The 19,917-nt window shown below is 42.1% G+C and overlaps 1 protein-coding gene across 2 annotated transcripts in view; it reads left to right on the forward strand.

Moving 5' to 3' along the window:
* The window catches only part of LOC310960293 (liprin-alpha-3-like), a gene marked incomplete at its 5' end in the record, with an annotated part of 34,398 nt that overhangs the window by 9,014 nt on the left and 5,467 nt on the right, over nucleotides 1–19,917 (forward strand). The window contains 24 exons of one of the 2 annotated variants that reach the window (XM_083931955.1): nucleotides 102–203; nucleotides 348–587; nucleotides 669–728; nucleotides 1,902–2,030; nucleotides 2,170–2,262; nucleotides 2,820–2,872; nucleotides 2,954–3,047; nucleotides 3,248–3,382; nucleotides 4,146–4,229; nucleotides 4,469–4,600; nucleotides 7,039–7,101; nucleotides 7,193–7,272; nucleotides 7,807–7,975; nucleotides 8,836–9,056; nucleotides 10,576–10,813; nucleotides 12,128–12,261; nucleotides 12,345–12,499; nucleotides 13,762–13,861; nucleotides 13,947–14,028; nucleotides 14,116–14,316; nucleotides 16,857–16,922; nucleotides 17,400–17,426; nucleotides 17,606–17,781; nucleotides 18,087–18,184. In XM_083931955.1, coding sequence (XP_083788081.1) covers nucleotides 102–203; nucleotides 348–587; nucleotides 669–728; nucleotides 1,902–2,030; nucleotides 2,170–2,262; nucleotides 2,820–2,872; nucleotides 2,954–3,047; nucleotides 3,248–3,382; nucleotides 4,146–4,229; nucleotides 4,469–4,600; nucleotides 7,039–7,101; nucleotides 7,193–7,272; nucleotides 7,807–7,975; nucleotides 8,836–9,056; nucleotides 10,576–10,813; nucleotides 12,128–12,261; nucleotides 12,345–12,499; nucleotides 13,762–13,861; nucleotides 13,947–14,028; nucleotides 14,116–14,316; nucleotides 16,857–16,922; nucleotides 17,400–17,426; nucleotides 17,606–17,781; nucleotides 18,087–18,184 — 2,932 coding nt within the window. Of the gene's footprint in view, nucleotides 1–101; nucleotides 204–347; nucleotides 588–668; nucleotides 729–1,901; nucleotides 2,031–2,169; nucleotides 2,263–2,819; nucleotides 2,873–2,953; nucleotides 3,048–3,247; nucleotides 3,383–4,145; nucleotides 4,230–4,468; nucleotides 4,601–7,038; nucleotides 7,102–7,192; nucleotides 7,273–7,806; nucleotides 7,976–8,835; nucleotides 9,057–10,575; nucleotides 10,814–12,127; nucleotides 12,262–12,344; nucleotides 12,500–13,761; nucleotides 13,862–13,946; nucleotides 14,029–14,115; nucleotides 14,317–16,856; nucleotides 16,923–17,120; nucleotides 17,239–17,399; nucleotides 17,427–17,605; nucleotides 17,782–18,086; nucleotides 18,185–19,917 lie in introns of those variants that run through there. The other variant, XM_083931956.1, reaches the window with a different exon arrangement.

Genomic DNA, 19,917 nt, shown 5'->3' on the forward strand with positions numbered 1-19,917 from the left:
CATAATGAAATAATGTGCCGTTACGGTTTGATGAGTGTGTGTGATCATGAGCCCCTGCGGCGGCGTTGAGTCAATAACAGCTCCCTCTTGTGCCCCTGCAGGAGTTTGCAGTGCTGACCAAAGAGCTGAACCTCTGCCGGGAACAGCTGCTGGAGAGGGAGGAGGAGATCGCGGAGCTGAAGGCGGAGAGGAACAACACACGGGTCAGTACGCTTTTACGTCTGTTTAACATCACGTTCTTTATTCATCTGGCTAAATAAGGAGACTCTAATCGTCTGAGACCGTTAATGACAGATGTGAGGTGCTCTGTGGAGAGGTTTTATTGTATGTGAACCGCATGTTCCCAGCTGCTGCTTGAACATCTGGAGTGCCTGGTGTCGCGTCACGAGCGCAGCCTGAGGATGACCGTGGTGAAGAGGCAGGCCCAGTCCCCAGCTGGGGTCTCCAGCGAGGTGGAGGTCCTGAAAGCACTCAAGTCCCTGTTCGAACACCACAAAGCTCTGGACGAGAAGGTGAGAGAGAGGCTACGGGTGGCTCTGGAGCGAGTGGCGTCCCTGGAGGAAGAGCTGCAAACTTCCTCTCAAGAGGTGAGTGTCTGTGCTCGTCTTCAGGTCTCAGGGAGTCGGTGATGGAGTCTCAGCTGACGTTTCTCCTCCGGGTCGTTTCAGGTTGTGTCTTTAAGGGAGCAAATCAAGAGACGGCAGCAAGGACTAGACAACGGCAAAGAGGTAACGAGGTCCCGAGGCACGCACGCACCTCCACAACATTCTGTCTGAGCATCTCAACGCGTCAGGCGGCTGAGCTTTTCATTTGACACTAAACTAATGCTCTCCCTCTTCATCATATAGACTCTGATAATGTTTCAGAGCAGACGAGACAACTTTTCAAAATGCTTTACACTTTAAGATGAGAGTATAAGCGATCAGATCAACCTTATTGATCCCTAACTGAGGCGATTCATTTTACAGCAGCTCCAGGGTTTAGGACTGTTGGAATGGCGATTTTTCTACTTATTATTATTAGAACCTTTATTTAACCAGGGGAAACCCGTTGAGATTAATCAAATCTTTTCCGAGGGCGGCCTGGCCTAGACGGGCAGCAGCAGAGTTACAACACACAGGACAAAATCTATGGAATAAAAAATACACAATACAATACATCATATCAATTACAAATAAAAGTAAAGGAGCCATTTTTGCAACCAAGAACAATTTAAAAACGTTGAAAACATTGACATGCTAAGGACTTTGACACAATTTATTTCATTTTTTATTTAGAACCACTTAAAGAAATGAATGCAAGTTTTAAGTCATCATTCATTCATTCATCTTCAACCACTTGTCCCTGTCGGAGTCGCAGGGTTGACATCGGGCATGAGGCGGGGTACACCCTGGACAGGACGCCAGACTATCACAGGGCACATAGAGACATACAGAGACAGACAACCATTCACACCTACGGGTGATTTAGAGTCATCAATGAACCTAACAGGAGCATGTCTTTGGACTGTGGGAGGAACCCAGAGAAAACGCACGCAGACACGGGGAAAACATGCAAACTCCACACAGAAGGGCTCCAGCCGGGATTCGAACCAGAGACCCTCTCGCTGTGACGTCGTCTAAATTGATAAACAAGCACATACTGAAAATTTGATGTGAAATATTTTGAGTTTATATTTTGCATTAAAGTTCTTAATAAAATGAGAAAATACTTTTAATAAATACTACATTTGTTAAGCGTCTGTAGAGAGAGTCTACAGTACTACAGTACATTTGTTAAGTGTTTACTTCACATGGGTGTCTACATAAATAGGCTTTATCATGTTGAAATCCTAATGTGGGATCAATCGAGTGCATCTATCCTAATCTATTAATTGAAGTAAAACCTTTCTCTTGGTTCAGCGACTCCCGAACGGACCTTCTTCCATCTTGGACGACGCAGACGTGGACAGGCAGCGCGAGGGCGAGATAGAGCGACAGAGGTCAGAGCTGGGACAGCTGAAAGAGCGGCTGGCCCTCATGTGCAGACAGGTACTCTGCTCAGACGCACTCTCTACACTCTGATGCTTTTACCAGAGCACCCCAGATACCCAGGAGATGCTCACAGGCAGAAAACGACGTGTGCTCACCTCAGCCTTGTATCCCTCACACTCTATTCGCTTCCCGTCAGGTCGGGGAGATCGAGGAGCAGCTGACATCTGCCAGGAGGGAGCTGGCCCGGTCGGAGGAGGCCAACCAGAAACTACAGCGGGACGTGAAAGAGGTGAGAGTTGGCGAGCTGTTGACTGACCTTAAACGTGTGTCTGTGGCACAGAAGAGTCTTGTTTTGCTCTTACTCACAGAAATATGGAACCGTTTGCTATGGTTACAAAGCCATTTGCCTCCTTGGCAGCTATTATTGTACGCACCAGAGCCTCTACCCCGTAGCCATGGCGACAGTGCCATCGGTAATCAGTCAGTGTGCCGGTAGCCGGTTGAAAGGTGTGCGAGGGCATTTTCGGGCGAGAGATAGTTTACTCAGCAAATCTTTTTCCACGTCTGACTGCTTCTCCTCGCTCGCTGCTCTTTTATCCCCCCCCCCCCCTTGCTCTCCCCCTCTCTTTGACTTGTGCAACTGCATAAGTGGGTGCTTCTGAAAGCTGTCAACAACAACTATTAAGCCGTCATTATCATTCTTCAGCTAAAAGCTGTTCAAGCCCAGTGAGCTCCTTTTGATCAACACCTACTTGTAAACTTGACATTTGCCCACTTTCTCTGTCTGCTTTCTATCCCTGCATCTGCATCCTTACTGACTTTTCTTTTCTTTAATCCTTCTCCCAGGCGCTCTGTCAAAGGGAAGACATGGAAGAGAGAATCACCACGTTAGAACGCAGGTTTGTGTCTTTTTCCGTCTGTCCTTTTCAATGCCTTTCCTCCAAAAACGTGCTCACCCTTCCGTTTGTTCTGGTTTGCAGGTACCTGAGCGCCCAGAGGGAGGCGACGTCTCTCCACGACACAAAAGACAAACTGGAGAACGAGTTGGCCAGCAAAGACTCTCTCTACAGACAGGTGGGTGGGGGGGCGGGAGTCTCTTTCATCCCTGTGTGTGTCCGGTGTTTCTGCTCTTGATTGGCAGCTTGGCCACGTTTCATGTTGGCACACAGAGCGTGCCATTAGTGTGTTTTCTTCTCCTGTGTGTCTGTCTGCCGTCGGCATTCTTCGCACTCCCGAGTTTCACCTCCACTCCCTCTCGTGCCGTTCTCTTGCAGAGCGAGGAGAAGAACCGGCAGCTCCAGGAGCGGCTGGATGATGCCAAACAGAAGCTGCAGCAGACTCTGCAGAGGGCCGAGACGCTGCCTGAGATCGAGGCCCAGCTCGCCCAGAGAGTGGCAGCACTTAACAAGGTGTGTATGTGTGTGTCTCTGTGTCTCTGTGTATCTGTGTCTGTGTGTGTGTGTGTGGTTGGTGTCACAGACTTTTTTTTTTTTTTTTATCCCCGTACAGTTTTATATAATGAGATTTTTTTTTAAAGCAGTGTTTTCACCTGTCAGCAGCCATGTGTACATGCATGTGTGCAAAAACACAAGTGCATGAGTTATTGTGAGGGCGTGTGTGGGCATGTAGGCCGCTGCAGTGCGCATGCAATAATGCATGAGTGAAACAGAACACGAGATGTCAAATGACAGATGAACACCAAATATTTTCATCGTGCGGTGCCAGTAAATAATAAGCCAATGATGTTAAGATGAAAGCAGGCTGAGGGCACACACTCAGCACAGCTATTTGATCCTTGGGCACTCGACACGTCAAGAACTGTATGCCGCACATATTCCTCTTGACTGACTGATTTAATTGCTCGTATGTTAACCTCTAGCATTCCTGTAAACACAGTGTGCACTCGTGCCAAAAAGACTTCCATTCACCCTCCTCCAGTAGCCAAATCTCTTAAATGGCTACACTTACTTCTTGCATGTTCAGGCAAGATGGCTTCCTCGGGAGGATAGGACGAATGCCCCGTAAAGACACAAGCAAACAAAGTTTCCTGTCACCCTGTGATCTGTACAGGCATGTAACTAATTGGTAGACTCGGTCAACGAGCTGCTTCCTTTGTGTTAATTTGTGTCAGTGTCGGTTGTAACCCCGCTTCCTTCCTCTCCAATCATCGAGGCGGAGGAGCGTCATGGTAACTTCGAGGAGCGACTGCGACAGATGGAGGCGCAACTGGAGGAGAAGAACCAGGAGCTACAGAGGGTGAGTCATGCTTGCTTTTCCATCTCTCTTTCTCTTCCTCCGTTTTCACCCTCCCCCTCTTTCATGTCGTCCCTTTTGTCAGCCTTTACAAAGGCGCACTAATTTTCTAAACCCTCTATTTGACCGTGCACGTTCAGATAGAAATCTTTGTCTCACACTCTCAGTCGAGCAGAATGCTTGTTATTAACTCTCCTCCCCCCCATGCACTCACCCGTCTCACTCTCTCTCTCTCCCCTCAGGCGAGGCAGAGGGAGAGGATGAACGACGAACACAACAAGCGCCTCTCCGACACAGTGGACAAGCTACTGTCTGAGTCCAACGAGAGGCTGCAGCTCCACCTGAAGGAGAGGATGGCCGCTCTGGAGGAGAAGGTGACCCCGAGTTCACAGCAGCTCAGCTTTTTGCTCCGAGCCACGTAAAACGACAACAGAAAATATCTCAGCCCCCCTAAAAATGTGTCCCTTCTCCCCCAAATTCACTCCTGGTGTGAGGTATGTTCACAGCTCTCTGCCCTCCAGGAAGTGACCAGTTCAAACTTGAGTAAATTCCATAAGTGTTTCAAAACAGCCGTGAATCATACATCCAGAACAGAGGGGAAAGTAACTTTACTTTACACGGACTACACTTTAAGTACTGTAAGATAAGAGAAGATACTCCTTTTGGATCCCCAGCAGAGAAATTACAGCTGTTGCCACAGAAACAACAGAAATAAATACAGATAAGGAGAAAGTAGGAGTAAGAAAAGGGACATAAACCTAAATGACATGGTAAAGTGACAGTTGTGTGATTTAAATCCTCAGACAAATATATGACATGATTAAAGTAGTGATGCTTAGTATTTCTCTGTGTTAATAGAATACAATATATATATATAGAATAACCTGATATATAATAAGTACAGTACAGTTTTGAGGTACTTTTACTAGACTTTTACCAGTATTTCCATTTGGAGCACCAACTCTCCACTGACTACTCCTCACCTGAGTGCTTATCAGCACTTTATTAACATTGTCCACCTGTTTTCCTCTATTTTTATTCATTTTCTGAGCAGTCAGCGTCTCAACAGGAGCGTGATGACTGTAAATCTCACAGATTAGTGTCACAACAGCACACAACAGACGATGCAGGTTACAGTTTCCAGTCTTTGTTGAAGCCGCATTTCCCTTTTTGTCTATAGTTTCCATCATATTCCGCATAAATCACAGACGGTGACACGTTCACCTGCATTTGACCCATGTGGTTGACATCAGACAGCTCTCTGATGACAGCCGTCCCTGCTTTATTCACAGCCGTTGGATAAAAGCCAGATGTTTTTAGAAAAGTGTCCGTCCTGCACGGAGTCGAGAATTCATAAGATTTGATTATATATAGTAAGATACCAATACCACTGCTTATTATGCTTATTATTAAGATTATGAGTCTGATTCTTTATGGAAGGTTTTCAACGTCAAGTCTGAACACAGCGTAGAAGAAAACAAGAGAGTATTTGTACAGCATTCGTTTTCATTTAAGTGAAGAAAAAGCTCCGCCAAGTCCATGGGCGCAGATTATTTCAACGCTGGGTCCTCACTCTGGTTTTAGAGCAGCTGTTGTCGTGTTTATTTCATCTATGGCTGTTTTTGAGGATGCAAAACGATGCACACGTTGTTGCATGAGTCCCGTTCTAGTGGTTCTTCAAAATTAGAAGTACTCTGCTACTTAATGTTTTCATTGTGAGGGAACAGATATTATATTCTGTAATAGTGATGGAAAGGATACATCAGCCGGCTGATATTATCGGACGATATTTGCGTTTTTAACGTGTATCGTGTCGGCCGATGCGGGCTGCTGCGTTCGCCGATAGTTTTTCCCGGCGTTATTTACAGAGAGGTGCTCACAGGCAGCTCCGTGTTGCTGGAGACGGATCTGTTAAGTTCAATAAATGTTCCTTTTTTAAAATTGAGAATTGTAACATTTGTTATATAGTAAATAGTAAATCGAGGGAGAAAAAGTAGCATCAGCACCCAATATCTGCTCAAGAAAATCAGCGGTCAACGGCATCGGCCCTAAAAAACCCATATTGGTCGATCCCTACTCTGCACCCATGGCTCAGCCGGCCCGCGTGGCGCTATGATGTTATTATAACAGGATATTTACCCTCGATAACGGGCGTGCTGGAGCGTTAGATACATGAGATTCCTGGGATTTAAGCCAATGTTGCGTGGAAAGAGGTTTCTGGTGTTTCCGTATCATTTTACAAACGTTAACAGTTTCACAGTTTGTGAAATGAAACCACACTTTGGACCGTTCCTTCCTCTCCGCCGTGACTCCTTGTTGTTGCAAGTTTTTATACAGCAGCGTAGATGAATGAGTTTGTCATTGCTTTGAACGGCTGTCTCCTCTTTGGACGATGAGTCATTTCTCATGCTTGTTTCCAAAGAAAATTATGAGCAACATCTCTGGAAAACACCAGATTTAAAGTGGTGCTTTTGTGGAGAAACTCAGTGTTTCAGACCTGATCAAAGTGATTCGTTTTACAGTCGCACGAGTGTCAGTCCACTAAGACTTTCTGAGGACAGTGCTGTTGTGTTGCAGTGCACAACTGTTAGGAAAAAACACGCCGGCATTGATCAAAAGGAGCCGATCAGCTCGGAGGCATTCAGTTCGAATGAATCCAACAATTTGGAACCGGTTCTCGCCTGGAAGTTCCCATCCCTAGTCCTGCACTGGTTTGACTTTCGAAACTAGAGCCGGGACATCGTCTCAATAAACACATCTCATTGACAATACACATACTACAGTGACAAAGCTTCTCTTTCTCCCCCTCCAGAACGCCCTGACGGAGGAACTATCTAACATGAAGAAACTTCAGGACGATCTCTTGGCAAACAAGGTGCCTGCACCTCCAGGCTTCGCTCTGAGTTAAAGCTGGGAGACGAATGTTCCTTTTTTTTTCACCGCTTCTGTCTCTTCTCCACCCGCAGGACCAGCTGATAGCGGAGCTGGAGCGGATTCAGCTGGAGTTGGATCAGCTGAGAGCGAGGCCCGGAGGCTCCTATTCCAGGTTTGTTTCCATTTAAGACTCAGAAAAGAGTGAAACATTATTGTGAGTCTCTCAAGCGTCGCCTGACTGTAACGACGCCAGTGTTGCGTCTCTTATCTTGTCAAACATTGGCGGTAAATCACTCCGCGGTTACTGTCAGCGCTCGCAGGGCTTAAACAGCGCCGATACACACACACACACACACTCATGGAGTGGGCGCCCAAACACACACACATGATCCAACACTTCTCATTAGCACTCTTTCACCTGTACGTCTTAACACTTTCACACTGTAAACCTGTTAATGTGAAGGGGAGGCACTTTTACACATTATATGACGTAAAACCACCAGTTTTCTTCATATAATATATTCCTCTGTCAAAATTCAGACTATTTTTATTTAACTTATCGTCTCTTTAGTTCATTCTTAAAGATATTTTTCTCCTGAACATACAGTTTTGGTATTGCCAGCTGTGTTTTGTTTGTTTTTCTGTGTTTCCTCGTCTCGGGATAATCACCTTTTCGTCCTATCTTGCCTTATCTTCGCCTCTCCAGTCGCTCTCTGCCAGGCAGCGCCCTGGAGCTGAGGTATTTCCACGGGAGTGGGTCACTCCCGGGAGGCTCGACCACTCATCTGGATCCCTTTGGTAACGCCTCCACCGGAGGTGTGGTCAGGCGGAGTCACCGGACCCGTTGGAGCTCCGCCAGAGAGGACTCGACCAAGGTGAGCACCTAACAAACAGGGATTCATCTCATCCATCTGCAGCCTGTACTTGACTCTCTTTAAGGAATATTACTATTGTTTGCACTTTCTACCTCTTAGAAGCTTCAGTTTCTTTTCTTTCAAACAACACAAAGTGGTCAATCCTCCAACATTACCTAAAACCTGAAAATCAACATAAAAATAAAGTTTTTTAAGTCCAAATTTTCTTGAAATTAAATGAGTTACGTTGTTCTTTCCCCTGACAAAATAAGGTTTGAGTCATAGGAGCTAAGTGAAAATATACAGAGAAAAGAAAAAAATATATATACATTGAAATATAAAGACTGTAAAATAATAATTATAGGCATTTACATTTATTTTCACATTTATTGGATTGATGTCTGTATTTCTTTTTTAATATACCCATATATATGTGAATTATATGAATAACTTTAAACATATTTATGAATCTATTTTTACATGTTTTGTTTTATTTGTTCTTCCTAATTATTTTCCTTATTGCTTTTGCTTTACCATTGATAGAAATAAATGAACAAAGAAATGTGAAAATAAATAAAAATGCTTGTGTTTTTTTAAATATTTCATTTGTCTTTGTATTTCCACATGCATTTATTCTTTTATTCATTCCCCTTTACGTTTCCAAATGTATTTTATTAGTACTTTACAGATTTATTCCCTTTAATTGCTCCATAGGAAGATAGTTAAGTGTGAGAGGAGTTAATTAATCAAAAGGAATGTGGAAAAATGATTTAAATGCTGTCACTTGCAGGTTGATATTAAATGCATCCTAGATCTTCTATGACTTTAAAGGAAGCCCTAAAAAAACATAACGTAACAGACATTTTGTTTTTTCGTTGAAGAACTACAGTACTACTCTCTGTGTACAGTACCCAGACTGGGAGAGCGGGGCTCTGCTGGGGACTGGGTTCGAGCCGGGTCTGGATGTGGGCTGCTCCGACGACGAGGACGACGGAGAGCCTCGGTTTGGCTCCGAGCTGCTGTCCCCGAGCGGACAGACGGACGTGCAGACCCTGGCCATCATGCTGCAGGAACAGCTGGAGGCCATCAATAAGGAGATCAAGTAAGGCAGCTGCAACCCAAGATGCTCATGTTCTGAATGGCTGTATTTTTTAACCCGGACTTTATTTACTGACGTATTTCCTCTGAAAGTGACTTATGGCAACAGCTTTTATTTTGAAGTTTAGTTCATTTGAAAACAGGGACAGTGCACATTAATAACATTACTGTAAATGTGCCAGAATTAGCCAAGATTAGGCTTGGCTGATTCTTCTCTAATTATTCTCTTTCTATAAGGCTATTTTTCATCTGACGTCCCTAGACAGATGTTAAAGTCACGTTAAAAACAGAACAGAGTATAGAATATAGAAAAAATTAGATTAAAATTACAAAATTACGAGCCAGGGCAATCTACAAAACATGCACAGCAGTTAACAAACATAACGAAATAGCATCAATTTAGAAAACATCATTCAAGATGCAAGACACATCACACCACAGCACGCAAAGCAGATGCACAAATACAGAATGCATGCAACACAATAACAACAATAAGACAGCACGCAGTAAAAAGAGAAGATGGCTACAAATGTAAGATTGTGTTCAAATATATTCATTTAAAGCCTCTTGGGATGCACCATCTGGTATCTCGAGGGGGTCCGGACGTATATAACGCATAATACACGGCAAGAATCCACCAATACAAGCAAACAAACAGAAACAAAATATTACACCTAAACCAAAAACAAAGAAAACCCGTTAGAAAACAACAGACACACCAAAGATTATAATGACAAACATTGGTTCTTTGCAGGGGTCTGCAGCCTTTACTGCCCCCTCTGCCACCAATTCAAATTTGTCTGGAGCCGCAAAAAACACATTTGATGTCACAGCTTATAAAGGTTTATATATAGTTATATGATAATTATGAAATTATAGAACAACAATAAAGAAAACTGTGGACATTTTATTCCTGTTATGACCTGTTATAAAAATTGTTGATGTTTGCTAATTTCTCACCATATATCAAGCATATTCATACAGGTTAGACATCATGTGAAAGCAAATGAAGGTCCACCGACACTATTTTCCTCCGGTAGGTTTTTGGGGGGATTTATCCGCGGTTAGCATACAGCAGGTGTCTGAAACTCAACATTAGCCCCCTGCAGTGAAAGGCGCCGGGCCAGAGACATAGGATATGACGCATATTTAAGTTTCACATAATTTTTTTTTTTTTTAAATCACCTTGAACTCCAAGATAACAGGTGCTCCCTTTGCAAGATTGTCCACTGTGCAAAAAAAAACCATGTTATTTATTTCCATGTTATTTTTTTGGCAAAGCAACAGGGAGCCACTGAGAAGGGGCTGAAGAGCCCGATGCAGGTTGCAGACCCCTGGTTTAAGAGAGCCGTAATGGCCAACATTAAATTAACAGCTAAGATATAAATTGAGGCTGCAGCGCTCCACTCAATACTGGAGAGAACAATAGCTAACTCTCTCTTTAAGTCTATCCTGATGTGGTCAGTGTTGGATGAACTGCACGTCAGGACAGCATTTCAATCCCCCTCCACTTTCAAACCTAGACTGATCCAGGAGGAGAAGGAGAACACGGAGTTGCGGGCCGAAGAGATCGAGAGCCGGGTCAGCGTGGCTCTGGACAGTCCGCCCATCCCTCCGTCCTCCCTGGGGAGAGACAGCACAGGACGAGGCTTCATCCCCTCGTCCATCACATCCTCCACCCTGGCCTCCCCGTCTCCCCCAAGCTCCGGACACTCCACCCCTCGCCTGCCTCACTCCCCGGCCCGCGAGACCGACAGACAGGTGCCGCTTCTATTCCCGTCCCACGTTAACCTTTGTTATCTCGCCTCTGTATTCCACCTCGCTGTGTTTATGCAAACAGCTCCTCCGGGCAGTGAGTCATGTAAAGAAAGCGTGAGTTAATCACACAGACGGGGTCAGAGAAGTGCAGAAAGATTGGGCAAGATTGATTCAAGTAACTTGTAGGGGTGGTATGTCGGCCGGTGCCAGACGCCGTTTCCAGTATTTCTGAAAAAAGAGAGAGAAGTGATTGTGAAAGAGATAACGTTGATGTAGGAGTTCAGAACAGCTTCCACTCCTGTAAAATAACCAATGTGATGTTGACAATCTGGTCTTTCTCATTCCACTTCTATTCATACAGTAAAGGTCGTACTTGGTTTATACCCAAATTATATTTGTGCCAAATGAGCCCTGTGAATGCTGCTGTACCCAAAACTTTGTTGACACCATAGGAATTTAATTGGACAGAAAGGATGTTGAGCCGTTGCCATGGTAATATGAGTAGTTGTAATGACAACGCACCCTCTCGTCACAAATCCAAAGGTACAGTGTGTCGCTGTTGTCTGGTAAAAGGTCGCGTTGTCGGCAGGTCCAAGGTCCGCCCCCCCAAAGTAGGTTTTCATCAGCAGCGTCTAAAGACTTTTTCAAAGTAACAGGTACCAGGTACTATCCACCACTGTCTGTGTCACACCCTAAATGTTCCCCACAGGAACTGACAACCTGACAGAGTGCCACGCCCTAAATGTTCCCCACAGGAACTAACAACCTGACAGAGTGTAGCACCCTAAATGTTCCCCACTGGAACTAACAACCTGACAGAGTGTAGCACCCTAAATGTTCCCCACAGGAACTAACAACCTGACAGAGTGCCATGCCCTAAATGTTCCCCAAAAAGAGCAAATGGAGCGGAGTCAAATCGAGCCTGTACAGCGAAAGGCACCATTAGTCAACTAAGATTTTATTAGTTGACTAGTTATATTTTAATGCTATTTTCATAATAAATGACTTATTTTCTTCATCTCTGGTTAACAGAGGATATAAAGTGGTACTTTTGCGACGTATGAGTTGTTTGTCTTCAGATCTCAACCCCAGAGAGATATTTCATCAGGCGGAATGAGATTTTTTTAAGTTTGTAGCCTGAATTCGCCTGAAATTGTCGTGCTACTTAGCAGTAATAGTATAAAAGTATAATTGCAAGCTTAATGGTTCGTCTGTTCTGAGGGGAAAGTGTCTCTGTGTCCCTGTCTGAGCTGCACACTATGAGAAAGAGATATATGTTTTGTTTTTTAATTGCTCTTTTGACGTTTCGTCCTTCAGAACAGCAAAGATGACGACCGGTCTCTCGCTCTCCTCGACTCTACGCCTCCTCCCACTCCTCGCGCGCTGCGACTGGACAGGATGGCCCTCACCCACCCGGGAGCGATGCTCGACGACCCCCGGGAGTTTCGCAGGTAAGGAAAACCGCGCGTTAAACACAGCGGTTTAACCCCCATTCGCCTTTTCCCCGCTCAGTGATCTCCTTTGCCCCCTCCAGTCTGTCGGCAGATGGCAGCAGCTCCAACAGCAGCCAAGACTCTCTCCACAAGTCCAGTAAGAAGAAAAGCATCAAGTCCTCCATCGGGCGGCTCTTTGGGAAGAAGGAGAAAGGGAGGATGGGCCAACCTGGGCGGGATGGATCTGCTTCTCTGGGTAAACAGACGGAGGAGAACACTTACTGTTTATCGGTATAATCCACTCTGTGTCAGCATTGTCATCTAAACGTTTGCTCCAGCTCAAAGGGTTCATCTCCCTGTATCTTTCATTCTGTGGGACTTTAACTATGGAGCCATAGGAGCGCCATGAGAAACGCCTAAAGCTTTAAAATCATTTTTTTAAAATGTCAACAAAGCAAGATGCAAAAGACTAAGGGAAAACAATTGTAAAAAAATTAATTCATTCATTTTAAAAATACAGAAAAAAACATTCATTTATATGCAAAAGATAAATATATATATATAATGTATATATATATATATATATATATATATATATATATATATGTTTTTAAAAATAAATAAATTAGTATGACATAAATTAACAAATAACTGTAAATTCTTGTAATTATTCTTTATAAAAATGTCAACAAAGCAATATGCAAAAAGACTAAGGGAAAACAAATGTAAAATATAAATTAATTCATTTTAAAAATACAGAAAAAAACATTAATTTATATGCAAAAGATAAATATATATATAAATGTTTTTAAAAATATAAAAATGAGTATGACAGAAATGAACAAATACCTGTTAACGCTTGTAATTATTCTTTATTTTTTGTTATATTTCATAGTTCCACATTTCTTTTTTATTTCCTTATTTCCTCATATTTCCATTTTTAAATTTACTATTATTTTATTTACTTATTGATTCTGTTATTTATACTCAATATTTTTATTTTAATATTTGTTAGTTACTTGTTATTTTATGTATTACTCTTTATTTTTCAAATTTGATATTTAAGTATATTTATTTTACTGTCTTTATATTTATTTTTATTCTGTTATTTATTTCTCTTTATATTTTTTATCTACTTATTGATTCTGTTATTTATTCTCCCAATATTTAAATTTAATATTTTTAGTCGTTATTTAATTTATTTCTCTTATATTTCACATTTAATATTAAATTTATATTTTTTTACTGTCTTTATATGTATTTTTATTAATTTATTTATTTCTCTTTATATTTAATTGTTTTATTTACTCTTTTATTCTGTTATTTATTCTCCCAATCTTTTAATTTAATATTTTTTAGTTACTTGTTCTTTTATTTATCACTCTTTATATTTCAAATTTTATATTTAAGTATTTTTTATTTTTATTTTACTGTCTTTATATGTATTTTTATATTTACGAATACATGTTTAAATTCTTCTTTCACGGCGCTCCGTTGACATCCCCATGTCTCTTCCAGCGTCTACGCCCTCTGAAGACCCGGCCTCTGGAGACTCCATGGGGATGAACAAGACCGGGACTCTGGGTCCGGCGGACAAAGATCGCCGCAGCAAGAAGAAGTTTGTGAACTACGTTTCCTCTGTTTGTTTCCGTTTGAATGTGCGATTAATGTTTAGATATCTGAACTCTTCCTCTCGTTACCAGGCATGAGCTGCTGGAAGAAGCGTGTCGCCAAGGGCTTCCCTTTGCGTCTTGGGACGGACCCACTGTCGTGTCGTGGTTGGAGGTACCGTACCATCGCAGAAAGAACAAAATCTGTATTTTCCTCACATTTCCTTCTTTATTTAATGTGTCGTCTGCCTTCTTCTTCCAGTTGTGGGTGGGAATGCCGGCCTGGTACGTCGCAGCCTGTCGCTCCAACGTGAAGAGCGGCGCCATCATGGCCAATCTGTCGGACACAGAGATCCAGAGGGAGATCGGCATCAGTAATCCTCTGCACCGCCTCAAGCTGAGGCTCGCCATCCAGGAGATGGTGTCCCTCACCAGCCCCTCTGCCCCGGCCAGCACCCGCTCTGTGAGGCTCACACACATTTGACCTCATTCACCCTCAAAGAGAAACACGCACACACGCACGCACACACAAGGACACACACACACGCATGTACGCGCCGACACACACACATGCACACACCCACACACACATGCACGCACGCACACACGCACACACAAGGACACACGCATGCACGCTCACACGCTCACACACACATGCACACACCCACACACATGCACGCACGCACACGCACACACACACACACACATACAAACGTACACACTAACGCAGACACGCACACGCAGACACACACACACACACACGCGCGCACACAAGCAGACATGCACGCATGCAAGCGCGCACACACACACACACACACACATGTTCTCATGTCAAATCCCTGTGATGGAGTCATGGACGTGCCATTCAAAAATAAATAAATTATAAAGAGAATAAATAAAATAATAAATAAGTAAATAAAAGAAACGTTAAAAGAAAGAATAAGTAAATAAAAAAGCAAATATCAAGTATATAAAATAATAAATAAGGAAATATAAAGAAAATACTCAAAATAATAAATTAGTAAAAATAAAATAAAAAAGGAAATATATTTCCTTTTTTATTTCATATAATTTCATTTCCTTGCGCTGAAAGGAATTAATTAATAAAGGAAATATAAAGAGAAAAAATAAAATAATAGATAAATGTGGAAATGTAAAGACAAATAATCTAAATCAAAAATAATATATCTAAGCATTTACATTGACTGTAAATCTGTATATCTTTTCTCTGTAAATGTTATATATTTTTTCTGTATACAAATGCATGTGAAAATAATAGACACATGAAAGGTGGATGGATCATTTTTATTCTATATTGTGTTATCTGTCTGTATATTTCCACATTTCTTTTATTTCTTTTTTTTATTTTTATTCTTTTGTATGTCTCTCCTGTCCCTTTTTACCCCATCAGTAGAAGGTAAAAAGCGCTAAAACACCTTTATATCAAAGCCCACATTATCGTCCACGCAGAGCGCTGTTCACACACACACACGTTGTCGTCACATGATCAGTGTGAAGGACACGTCGAACCAGGTGTGTGTAGTTCAGAGAGCAGCTGAACTGTTAATGATTGCTGTTGGAGATTTGCAGAAGAAACGAATCAGCGGACACAAAAAAGCAGAATCAAATGTGATGATGTGAGTACACAATGTCAAATGAAAGGCAGGTTTTGTTAAGTGGAGTACAGGACATGAAACATATCCCACATGTGATAAATGTCAAAAATGAAGCAATTACGGGTGTATTTTACTATATACTGTAGGAGAACGACCGTAAACTTCACCGGTGCACTTGGCAACCAAAGCCGCGTTTTCCCAATTTTTGCCTTCTCACACAGCGACAAAGACGAACCAGATGTTGAAAGATGCAGTAAAACCGTTGCACGCACACACGTTAGTGCTGCTGCGTTTTATGTGTCCGGGTAAAATCACAAATAACCAAAGAACGTCCACTGTGGAGTCAGAGGAGTACCGCAAAATAGGATAAAAAGAAAAGAATGGAAATATTAAGAGCAATAAATAAATAAAGAGAGAAAATATAAAAGAAAGAAATAAGTCAATTAAAAACAATTGGAAAGAGAAATAAATAAAAGAATAAATTAATTTTGAATGTAATGAAAATTAATGAAATATTTCTTTTTAGTTCACCCATTTCCATGAATTCATTTATTTGTTAATTTATGTCTGTTTATATTCATTCATATATTTTTGAATATATATATATATATCATTTTAATATTAAAATATATATTTATATTCATTCATATATTTTTAAATATATATATATATCATTTTAATATTAAAATATATATTTATATTCATTCATATATTTATATATATATATATATAATTTTTTATATTAAAATATATATTTATATTCATTCATTTATTTTTAAATATATATAAATATTATTTTTAACATATAACTGGCTCTTTTTTTCTGTATATTTTTTTATGTGTCATTCATTTAGTTTTATTCTTTTATTTTCACTATTTCTTTTGGTTTCCCCAAACAAATGAACAAATCAACATCATTTTTTTAATAATTATCTTTTATATTTTGTTATATATTTGTCTTTATATTTTCCCGTGTATTTATTGATTTTAATTCTCTTCATTTATTTTTAACTGATTATTCATTTGATTTATTCTTCTTTTTATTCCTACATTTATCTTCTCATTCTTTATTTAATGGCACTCTTATGCCTCCATAGCCTCCTGCCGACTGTCGATTTAGAAGTTTGGAGCAAATCTCCTGTTTTGGTTTACCTCGGCTCCCTCGATCCGTCGCTTGGCTTCGTATTTATTATTATTCTTTATATCAATTACGAGCTGAAAAACACACTCGCACAACTCTGCTCGACAGAGCTCAGTAAACCGGGTGAACTTCCTGTTCTGCCAAACCACCGCGGCGAAGTAAAAGCACTCACACTTTTTTTGTGTCAGTTCTTCTGGCGGGCAGTTCAGTATGTGTGGTTTAATCTTCCCCTTTTCCCTCGTTCAGTCGACCAGTAACGTGTGGATGACCCACGCGGAGATGGAGTCCCTGAACGCAGCCACCAAGCCCCCGGTTAGTGCCCCTGCTGTCCCCGTCTCTGTCTGACCAACCCTCTTTTTTAATTATCATTTTGAATTATTTCAAGCGTCTCGTGTTGTCTGAATCGTTTTGACGAGTCTCTCCCCTCCCTCCCTCCTCCTCTTCCTCTCTCTCTATCTCTCTTTTTTGAATTTCTACCTCTTTTATATCTCTTTCTTTGTGTGGGCGCAGGACATAGTGTTGAGCATCTTTCTTCTCTCCCTTCTGGTTTCAGTGTGAACTGCTTCCAACTAATTACCCGTTCACTAACACACTATTCCTTTTGTCCTCTTTTCCCGCTGCTGCTCCCTCTGCTTCTCCTCCATCATCCATCCATCCGTCCACCCGGCTCTTGCCCCCTTTGCTCTCCCTGTCCCTCGCCACCTCCACCTCCACATCACTCTCTCTCTCTCTCTCTCTCTCTCTCTCTGTCTCTCTCTGTCTGCCTCTTCTCTTCTCTCGCCGCTGCAGGAGCTCAAAGAGTTCAGCTGGGATCAGGTAAGCATCAACCCCGAGTAAATCAGAATTAACACGACACAATGCAGTCTTTTTGTTGTGTCTCTTTAATCTCTGCTGAGACTATCCGCAGTGAGTCACGAGCTGCTGACTTGCACCACCATCAGACATGAAGCGAAGCACGTAATCCGCGTTGACCGTCCGTGGTTGTCCCCCCGCAGATACTGGCCTACGGCGACATGAATCACGAGTGGGTGGGCAACGACTGGCTGCCCAGCCTGGGCCTGCCGCAGTACCGCAGCTATTTCATGGAGTCCCTGGTGGATGCACGCATGTTGGACCACCTCACCAAGAAGGAGCTGAGAGGACAGCTCAAAATGGTGGACAGTTTCCACAGGTAGAGCTTCTGCTTGCCCGCTCTCGTGTGTGTGTGTGTGTGTGTGTGTGTGTGTGTGTGTGTGTGTGTGTGTGTGTGTGTGTGTGTGTGTGTGTGTGTGTGTGTGTGTGTGTGTGTGTGTGTGTGTGTGTGTGGCAAAGGGAAATATGAAGACAGTGTTGTTGCGACGCTCTCGCTGCTCAGGTGTGTGTCTCCGGGCTCCGTTTTGAAGTGGCCACAGCAGGGTTGGGTTAATGCTTTCTGAGTAACAGGTGAGAGTGGAAACACGCCCTCAGTTAACCTCCTGGCTCTCCAACCTCTCTCAGGGTCAGCTTGCATTACGGCATCATGTGCCTGAAGCGTCTCAACTACGATCGCAAGGAGCTGGAGAGGAGGAGAGAGGAGAGCGTCCACCACAACAAAGGTGAGCTCTTTATCTCGTCATTCATGCTATTGAATGTTGCTCTGACCTCGTCCCCCCTCAGCTAATTCCTCTTTTCATGCTGCGCTAATGTCTCTTTCAAAGCATACCTCAGTGGATTACTCTAGACACCCTTGCCTCTTTATCCAGATTAATTGTTTACACAATTATAGCGATTATCGGTCGATTACAAGTCACAAATTATTACCCTATCTTGCTCTGTCACTTAAAAATACCACATGGACTTAAAAGACACCAACTTATCAGACATGGACATCAGTCTGCCTCCTGTTCTGAGCAAAACAATCATCATTTTATCGTTTTTTATCATAAGAACTGTTACTATGTAAGTAAAAGGTCTATCTTATAAAGTGTGATTCCGGCGCAAAATCATCCCATGGTCTTTTTACACACTGACATTCATCAATTAAGCCATCAAGACATTTTTCTTTCTTGTAACAACGATTAACGGAGAAATCCAGGAGAGTCGCTAACAGCCGGACGTGGCTAACACTGATTAGCTCGGGGCAGTACGGTGAAGGCATTCAAAGGTCTTTTTTAACCACTAATACTTCTGAAAATAACAGCAAACCTCTGCAGCAGCATGAGATGAGTCTCTACACATAAAACAAAGCACCAAGGGGGCTCCTTCCTTTTGGATTGACTTTGGTAATCTACTTGAATGGACTTTACTACGAGAGGAGCTGGTACAGGGGCCAGTAGGTAAGTCTTTAAAACACTCTTTTAATAAACTCCGGCTTCACTAACTACGTTATTGGTGCTTTGTTTTATGTGTAGGGACTCTTCTCATGCGGCTGCAGAGGTTTGCTGTTATTTTCAGCAGTATTAGTGGTTAAAAAAGATGTTTGAATGCCTTCACCATACTGCCCCGAGCTAATCACCGTTAGCCACGTCTGACTGTTAGCGACTCTACCGGATTTCTTCGTTACTAGTTCATACACTGAAAAAAATCGGTGGCTTATTTGATGTTAGTGTCGAAAAAGACCATGGGATGATTTTGCGCTGGAATTCCACTTTAAATCATCACATAATGAACAATAAACCATTAAATCTGACCTTTTAGCCTTTTGCCTTCAGGGACCTTTAAACCTGTTTCTAGAGCTAATGACTGTTTCTGTGGTTCTGCGCTGTAGGCCGTATGTTTTGTGTTGAGGTTAACACTTTAGAAGGCTAATACAGTTGTGTGTAGGTAAAATAAAAACCTAAAATTCATATTGGTCAGTATAAAACGGCCATATTAATAGTAACTGCACTTCTAGTTATGGTGCAGCTACTTTGAAGTTAATCCACTTCCAGGAACAGGGAGTGTGTTCTGCAGAACTTTTTCATCTGCTTAAAGTAGGATACTGACAACCCAAACCATGAACTATCCCCTCCAGTTTACAGGATCTCATTTGAAGAGCTGAATAATTCACATTTATAGCGAACGGTGTCGGTGACCACACTCGCTTTACTGCATCTCTTAAAAGTTTGTTGACATAAAACGAGAAAGGAAATTACTTCCCAAACTCAATGAACCATAAAATATTGGACTTCCCCGCATCACATTTAACATCTGAATGAAGTAAAAGTACATGTCAAAAACTCACGCAGATTTAATAACGCCAAAGAAAACAAACCTTTTGTTTTTCTGCAGTCGTGCCCATTTCTGCTTTGTGTTCGGACCACCCTCTCCCTCACACTAAGAAGGGATTATGAGACACAGCTTTCTAGGG

Source organism: Echiichthys vipera (genome assembly GCF_963691815.1).
Source record: "Echiichthys vipera genome assembly, chromosome: 17".
Classification (NCBI taxonomy): Eukaryota; Metazoa; Chordata; class Actinopteri; order Perciformes; family Trachinidae; genus Echiichthys; species Echiichthys vipera.